We start from the raw sequence: 11444 nt of genomic DNA, 5'->3' as shown, positions 1-11444 counted from the left end.
TGCAGCGCAGAATCTAAACCAAATTTCATGATGAAAAAACTAAAACTGATTTAAGACTAAGGGTGATTTCAGATCACCAAAAGAACACAGACCACTTAAATTTTTTTTAGAGAATAAGTATCCATCTTTATACTTGAAATACCTTAAATATAAGACATGCTACAGCTGTTTACAAGTCAGCTGAAAAATCATCCAGGACAACATAAACTACTTTGTTTCCCACTTGTTTCATGAATGTGACCTGTTAAATTGCAATCACTTGTGCTACTTCACTGGACTTTTTTCAAATTATACAAAATCCTGGATGTACTGCTCTTAACCATGGAACTGGTACAGCTGTTAGTTCACCATCATCCATTTGAACATTTACTGGTAATTTGTCAATCCTGTAGACCCAGAGCTACTAAGCCTCTCTGAGAATGAGGATCTCTTACAATTTGGCCAGCTTGAGCCATTCTGTAATCACCTCCTGCATGTAAAATGAGTACTGCACAGCAACAAGGAAAAGATGTTAGGAAGTGTTCCTACAGAAGTAAGTAAAAACACACTGATATCTGGCAAATATGGATGACAGCCAGGACTTGCCATACTATCAACCAAAATAAGTCTGCCTAGCTGAAAAATCAAGACAGACTTCAAGGTCACAAATAAGCTGGAGTAAAAAGAATGTGAAAAAGGAGAGTCTGCATCAATAATGTCTGATTTACAGTACCAAGCAAACACAAAAGGAAAGATCACCTGCTACCAGCTTCTGTGTGATTGTCTTGTTCACATTTGAAACAGCCATAGGGTATACTGGCTGCAAGGTTCTACACTGCGAGCCTTTGAAAGGAGTTGGGATTTTTTCTTTTTACACTAGGTGCTATCAGGCCTGTTACTGAAAATGACCTTCCTAGAACGGTGCCCTTTGAGAAAGCAGCAGCATGCAGGTTGCATTTCAAGTGTCTGTGTTTAATTTGGATGGGTTATAATGCAGACAAAAGGAAAAAAAAAACCACAAACAAACCAACCAACCATCTCCAGTTCTGAAACCTGAACCAGTACAAATAAATCACAATTGTCAAATACTAAGCAATTGGTAGTGTATTAAAGGTAAGGAATTTATTCATAGTACCAGCACTAGTTAGAAATAACTCTCTTGGAACATGAGATGTCAGTTCTAAAACATCACACTCAGTTGTCTTTAGACTTTAGCCACTGGGGATATAAGTTCTACTAGCAAGTCTATCTTCTGTAACACAGCTAAGATAAATGAATAATAATATGGAAGCTTGATTCTGGTTATGGTTATTATAAAGTTGAGTACTGGTACACTCAATACACATACAAAGAAGCTGCATAAAAAAGGCATAAGTACTACTGTTCCTCTGCAGAAAACAAGAAATATTCAGACCAGTACTAAAAAGTCCTGAAAACTTAGAGTAAAAGTTACAATTTTATAAGAACTGACATGGCTACAAAACCATTCTATTATTACACATGGTAAACAATATATCTTTATTACCAAAATATTTTAAACTGAGATTTAGTGTATACAGCAAAATAAAAAAATAAGCATATAAAGCTAATCCTTCATATAGAAACATGTATTACAGTTGAGTCAATTTTAGCAACCTTTTCTCTGAGGAGGCTGTGTGAAAAGAAGGGGGTTTGTATTTCTATCAAGTTTCCAGAACTGGAAGTTTCTCTCATGGGAGTTCATTTAAAATGTTCACTTAGTTCTTACATCAGAGTTACTCATTGTTAAGAATCTGACTTTTATTATACTTTAATGCAAACAGGCTGTCATATTTAACAGACAAGCAAATAAAATCCAGAAAATGCAGCTATTAATAATGTCAAGTGAGCACTATTGAAATATGCAGACCATGCAGGCTTCTTTTTTAATATGTGCAATTTTTATAGCACTTGGTATATTCTAAGCATAACTCTAGCTAACCTGCAAATTCCAACATAGAAGAAGTTGCCTTACACATTGCATTGCATTAAGAAACAAAAGTTAAGCAAAAAACAAAATAAATAGGAAAAATTTCACAGACACCTTCTGATCAAGATGAGGGCAACATATTTTAATTACACTTTTACAGTGTTATGGGCACAAGGACTACACCTATAATTTTGTATTTTTCTCCAAGACCAAACTCCTCTTCTGTCAGTGGATGTTTAATTTCATTTGGGACAACGTCTGAGATGAGGTCAGGGAGCAATGATGCCGGTGCATGAAATGCAGAACGCCATTCCTCGTTTGTTCTTCAAAGACTTCCACAGGAACCTTGTGATGAATGAGACATTATAATCGGTCATTGGAAAGAGCTCTAACCACAGCTCTGGAGCTTAAAGCAATGCCCTATGCAGCCAGGCTAGAGGTCCAAAGTCTGCCTCATTACCCGCAGCTGCTGCTCAGCGTTCCCACGCGAGTGTCCCCCCGCAGGCTCGGGCTCTGTGACACTGCGTGACACACACACAGGTGACCTCACAGCCTGCTGCAAGGTGAGGCGGCTGGAAGGAGCATGTCAATGGCACCAGCAATTAAAGAGGGGATGCCGTATCTTTTACCTTGAATCCACATATACAGATCAGCCACAGATCTATAGACACAACTTCACACGCGGCTCTGCCGCGTCTCCCAGCACCCACAAAGCAGCGGAGCCGCGTGTGCGCCGTGTCACAACCCCACGCGCTACCAGCCCCACTGTCACTGATTCCGTGTACCCGGAGCCGTGCACAGGCGCGGAGCGGCGCTGCCCTTCCCTTCCCTCCCCGGGCACGGCTCCCCCCAGGCCCCGGGCGCGGCTCCGCCCGCGGCGCTGCCCTCAGGCCCGCGGGGCGGGGCGGGGGCGGAGCGCGGGAGAGCGCGGGAGAGCGCGGGAGAGCGGCCGCCTCGGCCACGTGCCCCGGCGGCGCTGAGGCGCGGGCAGGGCCGGCATGGCCGCCGTGATGTGCTCGGTCCGCGTCGTGGCGGGCGGCGACGAGGGCAGCGACAGCGATGACGGCGACTGGGACATTGGCGTCGTGCGGCAGGAGCCGCAGGTGGGGCTGAGCCTGGGGAGCCGTGGCCGGGCTGTCTCGGGGTGGGGGACGGGCTCGGCTCTGAACCGTGAGGGGAGCGGGGCGCGATGGGTGCCCGGGGACGGTGCGGCTGGTGCTTCCTCTCAGGCTGTTTGCTGCCAGGGTGCAGTGTACCCTCAACCCACTTAATGAAACCTGGACTGTAGGGGTTTATCTTATTACCAAAACCCTTAATGTTTATTTGAAAGCTCTTTCTAAGTAGCAGACCTTAGTCCTAATCATATTTCAGCATGAGAGTAAATTTGAAAGTGGCCGAGGGCCTGTAAAGCTGTTTTATATCTTAAATCTCTTGAGACTGTTTGTGGCTAACCTGAAGATTTCAGTAGTTTTATTGCATGTAGCAGGTGTGACGTACCCATCAGTGTGAGGTAGAGGACAGGAACCCTCATCATCTGTGAGGGTTTTTAAGCATGGGTTTGTCTCATGACCAGAATTGAAAAATGGAAGTGTAACTGAATTCTTGAGGTCTTAGGCTAAAGGTTACAGCCAGTGTTTAAGAGGCCTTGACCTTTAGATAGATGTTCCTATCCAGAGATGTGTGTTGTTTGAAAATTGTTGCCTGAGTAAAATAAAGAGCTAAATTGTTCTGTTGACTGTTTCTCACCTAAGATTCTCTAGACACTTTTGTTAGTTTTTACAAAAGTTATTGGGAATATGGGCTAGAATGTGCTGTGAAATTTGAATATTTTTAAGTTATAAATTGGGAGTTAAAAACTTATGATAAAAGACAATTTCATTTCATACCTACTTCTGTCTCTAAGGAAACTAGTGAATAATCAGTCCTCTGCTTACCAGTGTATATAAATATTTTGTACAATTTATATATTTCCAGCAGCAATCTTCAGCTGCATCTGCAGCTTTAATAGAGAACAAATCTATGATGCTTTTGAAAACAACTTAAATCAGGTAACTGTCTGATGCATAAACTGGTCATTTGGGCAGTGCTTTTTTCAGCCAGAATGTTAATGATGCAGCACTACAAATGCCTCTGTCACCACAGAATTAGGATGACAGAGGAACTGTAGCCCTTCACAGCAGTAGACTTGGCTGTTAGGCCAGCCAGTTAGTCACTGAGGTCCCCTGACTCAAACTCAAACTTTCATATCTGTTAGTTGTATTTTTTAATGTTGTACTGCACAGTATGTGAAATGTACCAAAAAAAGGTATATAAATGCATTGCAATTTTTTTCTAGTGTCATAAGATGAAAAAGAATCTTAATAGAAATCAAATTATGGTAAGTAAAATTGAGAGGAGCATGATAGCAGGTCTGTCAAGAAAGAAGGTATTTCCATTTTCAGAGAATGGAACCTCTCGGCAAAATTGATTTTAAAACTTAGGCTTTATAGTAGACCCAGATCTATGGAGATGAAAAAACAAAAGTTACATGGTGCTTTTTCCCCTCTTCTTCTGTGCTATGTCCTGTCAGAGATTGTTAGTGCTTTTATACTGAAACCGAGCTGTATTGCTTTTGCCTTGAAACAGTCTCCAGATTTTGACTTAATTTTTCTTTGTTTACCCAGCAGTTGGATGAAATGTTGCAGGCAGACAAGAATGAGGCGTTGAAGAAGGCTCTGTTTCGTGGTGATGCGTCGCTGATTGAAGAACTCTTAAACTCGGGTGAGGAAAAGTCACTTACAAAGTTGAATATTTTTTCTTGAACTCAGCAAAAAATTTCAATTCTCATTTAAAAAAAGACTTGATATCCTTTACTGGACAGATTCACATGTCCCTACATGCACTCAACACATTATTTTGAAAGATTAAATTACTTTTTCAGTGACTCAGATTCAGTATTCCAGCACATTCCTTCTAATTTATGTTTCTTTTGTCAATCAGGAGACCTGACAATTAAGAAAAATTAAGAAAACTATGTTTGAACTATGAAATAACATGTTTCTTTGTTTTCAGATGCATCTTTAACATGCAAATAGCAATTAGAAGCTCTGAATTAGAGGTGGTTTAAATTGAGGGGAAAATTCAGTGGGTGGTCATTGGTGTTGTACAGCATGGGGTAAGAAAGGGAGGCTAAGCTTTTTTATTTTCATGTTTCCCCAGTTTGGAAATTCCTTTTCCTCTTTTTTTTTTCTCTCCTTCAAAGCACTGGTAAGTGTCTGGTATGTGCCCTATGTATAACTGCTGTCCTGGCAACATCAGCTGAACAAACATTTTGTGATTCTGAAAGGTCTAACAGGCTTTTTGTGGCATTTGTCACTAAAAAGTAGTCTGTTTTAACACTGGAAGCCTTTTTCCCTGTTCTCTTACTCAGCATTTGTCTTTAATGTGTTTGTTAATCAGTGTTAGGAAGATTGGATCACTTATTCAAGCATCCAGGGCAATCAGAAACTGCATAGCTGAGTTGACCTGCCTAGTGATAATTGTCAGGAAGTTCTGCTTCAGCAAGCAAGGAGAATATAGTAACCAGGAGTTTGTTCTCTGAGGAAAATTTGTCTTAGGGAAGAAAGTAGTTTCTTGGTTAGCAATGGTCTTTTCTGAGTTTTGAAACAATGACATTATTTGCCCTTTTAGAAGCCAACTGTTTCTCACCACAATGGGGGAATGGTTTTCTTTTTAAATTAAGCAAAACTACTGCATGGACTGAAACACAAGAAGTGCAGTCTAAGCATGAAATACATCTGTCTTGCTTTTAGAAAATATTTTCTTATTTATCAGTAGAATTCTAGTGCCTCAGATTGCTTATTTGTTTTGCTCCACCATCCATTTTAAATTGTTGTACTGCAGTCAAACAGCAGTAGTTCACTTTCTGTGCTGATGCCTGCTACACAGTGGACAGTTCTGTGCTGGTGGAAGATGATAACAGGTTCCGGCCTAGGATTCATGCAGTCCTCTTTCCTGTCTCCTGAAGCAAACAAGGCAGTATTAGAAAAGAGTATGTAATTTAATGTAAATAAAAATGGCCCCAGCAGTACATTCTGACCCATCCAGTGCTGTTCTGCAAAGCAACACAGTGCCTGTTGTGGAGGGCTTCCCGAGAAAGATGACGTTGCCAGTCTGGGGATCTGTGCTCAGATTAAACCTTTGCCACCAGCAATACCTTTAGTATAGAGAAGCTTGTAGGAGGCTCACTACCTGCAGTCAGCCAAACTCAAGGATTTTGTTGGAAGTGGATTTCCTAGCAAGAGTTGCAGCTATTCCTTCAGGTAGAATGAGACTGTGTTGTTTTCTGGCTTGGTTAAATGTTGCCTTAGTATTTTTGATGCTGCAGCAGTTTTACAGAGCTTCTTTAGGGGATGCACAAGCACAATGTTTTTCCTTAGCACTTCTGTTACATGGCTTTTAGGAAAAAGTTTCTGAAGTACATGTCGCAAAAGGTAACGCAAGCAAGTAGCACCTTCAAAGATGATTTGGACATTTTGGTTTGATTCAGAAGTAAAATGCTTAACACCATGTGTTCCATTTCCTAAAATGGAATTAGAAGTTACAACTCATGACAATTTAGGCTGATTAAAGATACAACTACAGTCAAATCCTCTGTTTTCCTTCAGCAGTTTGTTCCACTTAAATCGTTGAATGAGTGCTGCAGCTCATCTGATATTTTGTGAGCCAGTTCAGGGGATTATAAGTAGTAGTAAACAACAGGAATGGGAGGGTGCCCAGTGTGTGAGAATAATTTTTCAGCTAGTTTAGGACTCTGAACCCTGAGTCAGGTGACCACCATAGCTGGCCCAGCAAAGGGAGACATCAGCAGCTCTAAGAGGACTCAGCTTTAAGGTCATGTGGGAGCAGACCTAAGTGCAGACAGTCTTAATACTTCTACTAGAGAAAAGTCTTAGAGAAGCATTTTAGAACTTCCCCTCAGGTCAATGATGTCTGAGTGTGAGTGGATTCCAACACTGAGAGCTGTTCTTTAACTGAATGGAATTATTTAGCAGAATTACATCTTTCTCTTTAAAAACAGCCTTTCTACTATAGCTATTATTAGCCACAGTCAAGAAAGTATCTGAAAGGGTTATGGGAGAAACAGTAATAATCACAAAAAAAAATTTCTTACTTTGCTGCTCTTTTGCTTCACTATTATTCATATTCTTTACATGATTTCTGCTATAGAGTTTGTCTGTGGCCAGAATGTGTTTATCCTCCTTACTGCTTAATCAGGAAGATATTTATCTGTAACTCAAATTGTAAAGAAGAATGTTGCATCTAGTTTGTCTCCTAGCTGTAATTTGTGGGGCCATGTAACTGAAAAGCTCCTCTGCTCATACCTACAGAGGAGCACGAGGAGCACCTACAGAGGTGGGGGAGTGTAAACAATGCCGTGTGTCTGTGCTGCCAGCACCTGGAGGGGCTGGGTGACACGCTGATACCGCTGCTGCTGTGTTTGTAAGAGTGCTCTGTTTGTCTGTGTTGATCACTGTGACCAGAGGAGTGTGTGTGCCCCTGCTGGGAGTACACACTCAGCATTGATATGGGTTGGGCCTGCAGTTCTGGAGTGCAGCAGCCTCTCTTCTTCCTGGCTGTTGGATCTGGCCTGATTTTTCACAAAAAAGCTTTTTCTGGGCTTCACTGTTCTCTTGAGAAAATCTCAAGGATCATTTTAAATGCTGAACTAACACTGCTTACTTCAATAACAGCTCATGCAATGAGATTAATAGCCTATTTGAGTAGTCATCAAGGTGAGACATTTCTGGTTCAATCAACAACTCCTATAACCATGCAGCCAAGGAGCCACATGACTGTTCCTGTTTCAGCTGTCCTTTCTTTGTCCTCCTCTGGGATTACAGCTTGTTTGCATTGGGATCATCAGTACCACTGAGTGGTACTTCAAGACAGTCACTACCAAGATGGTAGGAGACTATGCAGGACAAACAACATACTGCCAAATAGATTGTTCTACTTCTAGAAGTTGGAAAAAGCACCAGCATCATAGCAGATACTGGCTGCTGTCTGTGGATGAAAAGCATTGAGGAAAATGCCCTCTCAAGTGTTTTAATATGCCTATGTATAACTGCCAAGTGGGTAGTTAGTGTTGTTCTGATGTGTGTTAAAGTAAAAAGCTCTAGATGGGACTGCTTTTCTTCTCACAAGGAAAAGAGACCTAAAGACTGACAGGGTGACAGTTTTGGGGTATTTTTTTCTTACTAGTATTACTTCAGTAGGTTGTTGAATATCAGACTTGTTGAATTTTTAAAGTGACTTACAAGGAAGTACTGCTCTGACTGCTAAGGAACATTTGCTGGCTCCCCTTGTAGAACTTCTGTGGGCTTCAGTGAAAAGTTTTGTACAATGCACATAGGCCAGTGTGCTAGTATGCAGCTAGTATGTGTAGGCTGCTAAGGAGATTTGATTGTAAATTCTGTGACTTGCAGGTGTTACAGTGCTTCAACACATGACTTTCATTGGATTGCTACTTCTTTATTGATTCTGCAATTGCAGTGATCTTAAGAAATTAAAGAATCAATCCAAGAGCAGTGACCTGTTAGTCCCTCAGCTTTAATGACTTTATGTTGCTACACTGAACACATCTTTGATATAGTACCACGACAGGGAAAGTACACATTTTGCATGAAAAAGAATGCACGTAGCTTAACTGTCACAAATTTCTTAGGATAGTTTTGGGGGGTTTTTTTGGAGTGTTTTTTCCCAGAGATGTATTTTTGATTATCCATGGCTGCTGTGGGAGTAATATAGAACCAACTGATGGAAGCTTTTCTAAAGGAGGTAATATTTGTTGAAGGATTGAAAAATGCATGCAGGTATTTAATAGAAAGTTGTCAGATGAGTCTGTCAGTCTGGTGCTTGGTTCTCAGTGCATTTGGGCAGACTGACAGGCATGCTTCTGGCCATTTTAGCCATTCTGGCTGATACAGAGAGTAACAAACAATTCTGGTGATTGTGTTTGAGCCTTGCATAGTCTCCTATTTTCTCTTTTTATTGAGATAATATTTTGTTCATACTGAACATAAATCTGCTAGCTAACTGTCTTTTAGGACAGAGAATAAAAGGAGCTGTGAAGCAGGAAAGCCTAGATATTGTGATCCTAATTCCCTGACAAGCAGTTTGCTTCCACAGCAGTCTTTCTGCCTTGGCAAGAGTCAGATTTTTTCATTTTGATTGAAGAAAGCTAGAGGTAGAGAAAACAGATTCTGTGTGTTTATATGAAATTACCTTTGTAGCTAAATGTTTGAGGTTTTTAGTGTAGTCTTTCTGTGGTACCTAACTCCTTGGATTGAGAACTAGGTAAATAAAGATGTATTATAAAAAAGAAAATGCCATAAGAGATTTCTCTCCCTTGTACTAAATGCAAACGTGGTGTCACCTTTGTAATGATACATATTGAGAGTAAGTTTTATAAAAAGCATGTTTGTAGTGATGCAGTTTGATGATTGTAATTTCTTCAATTTTGACAGGTATCAGCATAGAAACGAGCTTTCAGTTTGGATGGACTCCCCTGATGTGTGCAGCCAGCGTGGCTAACTTTGCAGTAGTGCGTCTTCTTCTGGACAGAGGTGCTAATGCATGTTTTGAAATAGGTAAGATGGGAATGAAAAATACTGGCTGGTAATGCTCAGTACCAGACATTGTCCTTATCCTTATTCTCTTGTTTATATGTGTAGGGAAAAAAAATCTAAAGTTCACAGCAGAACTGAGACCCACTCGACCTTTCACAGTTTTGAAGGAAAAGCAGTCGTTTTGAAGTTAAAATTGTGTTCTTGGAATTGATCTGGAATCACTTGCTGTGTTTTCTTGTTCTTTCTCTCTCAATTCCACTTTCTCCCACACCTCCCAAATCCCAAGTACTTTTTGAAGAAGTGTTTGGAAGTACCTGCTCAAAAATTGTAGTATAAAGTTGTACAGTAAAACTTACTGTGTTTGATCCTGTTATGAACTATGTATGTGCAGAAACCAGATAGCATCTCAAACAACATGAATAGCTTTCCAGTTCATGGGAAACTAATGTGGGCCTTTCTAAAACTAGAGTGCAATTTTTCTATTAAGAAAACTGTTCTTCATTGTGTTGCTAAATCACCTTTTTCTGCAAGAGTTCGGTGTAGCTTTTAAGTAATATCAGTTCCTCTGTCAATTTTATTGGCATATTAATAACTCCTTTTTGACTTAAATTGTGGTTATTTTCAATCTCTTCCATTGCACTGGAATATTTATCCCACAGTACTGCCAAGTATGTAAGAGCAGTCAGTAATCATATTTTCCAGTAACTTGACAGTAGTCGCAGCAGTAGTAGAGTGAAATGCAGATGGTATAAATCTGGTTCTGAAAATGTTCTAAATTTTCTCTAACCTCTTAGCAGTTGATCAGAGTATGAGATTAGATTGCCTGCACCAAAAGCAAACTTGCCTTCTTCTAGTCACTGTCCTTGTAGCCATTTTCAGAATTTCTGTGTCTGCCTACAGCTCATACCTTTTACTTTTTATGGCTATAGAAAGCTATAAATGGGGCAGGAACTGCTATGGGCAATAGTTCAGGCTGACCAGGTAACCAAATGCATGGCATTTTTTCATGTGTGTGATCAACTGTCTTTGCCCAAAGTGGCACCTCGCTAGGATCATATTTCTTGGTTTGTTTCCCTGTTAGACTGTGTAGGGAAACTCTAACTAGGGCATATGGGCAGCAAAGTACAGCCAGGAGCAATCTTGTCAGTCACTGATTTGGGTCAGGTCATGTATGTTCAGTAGAGCTGTGCTATCCTAAGGGGTACTGAATCTCTCCAGCCCTCCTGCTATTTTTTACTTCAGCAGGCAATCATACAAGTGATCCTATAGCAATAACCCTTTAACACCTATAATCCTGATAAACAGCTATACTGTTAATCACCTTGAGTCACTCTTCAGTCAGTCTCTGTAGCTAGTTACTTAATTTTACCCTTTTTGGTAGTCCACAAGAACTAATATATCATTCACTGTGTGGTGGGTTCAAAATCTTGCATCCTTGAGGAATAATTTCACCAGAATTACTGGAGTTTTCATCTAGTCCGAACATAAACCTGCAAATTTTTGCAGTCTTTAACAGTTATTCTCTGTAAAAGAAAAATCTAAGAATTCCAAGGTGTTTCTTCCCTTTCATCTCTTGCTCACATGTATGAGCTAGAGGTAGGCTGACAGAAATTAATTTTCCACTTTATCACTGCCTGAGATAATGAATACAGATACAACTGCATGTCCCTCCCAAATACTATTCTCAGACTAGCAGTGCTTTATTTAAAGTCCTGCCATCTTTCCATTCATGTTGTAGTTGATAATCAGGTTAAACATTTTGAGTAAAAATTTGTCAGCATATGAAGTAATTTCTACATGAGGCAATTGAAAATTAAAATATAGTATATTAAAAAAAACAAGTTAATTTAAATGTAGAACTAAGTTGTAGAAGTGGAGGACAAGAGGTGGTAAGAACATTGGGGGTA

At 40.2% G+C, this 11444-nt stretch overlaps 1 protein-coding gene across 1 annotated transcript in view; it reads left to right on the top strand.

Annotated features, from left to right (window-relative positions):
- Positions 1-2925: 2925 nt before the first annotated feature.
- ASZ1 (ankyrin repeat, SAM and basic leucine zipper domain containing 1) overlaps positions 2926-11444 on the top strand; it is a 36100-nt gene continuing 27581 nt past the window's right edge. The window contains exons 1-3 of the mRNA XM_058022835.1: positions 2926-3030; positions 4591-4687; positions 9436-9558. Of these exons, the coding sequence (XP_057878818.1) occupies positions 2926-3030; positions 4591-4687; positions 9436-9558 (325 nt within the window). The remainder of the gene's footprint in view (positions 3031-4590; positions 4688-9435; positions 9559-11444) is intronic.

The sequence above is a fragment of the Melospiza georgiana genome, chromosome 4, assembly GCF_028018845.1.
Source record: "Melospiza georgiana isolate bMelGeo1 chromosome 4, bMelGeo1.pri, whole genome shotgun sequence".
Classification (NCBI taxonomy): Eukaryota; Metazoa; Chordata; class Aves; order Passeriformes; family Passerellidae; genus Melospiza; species Melospiza georgiana.
This window is presented reverse-complemented; position numbering and strand designations above follow the sequence as displayed.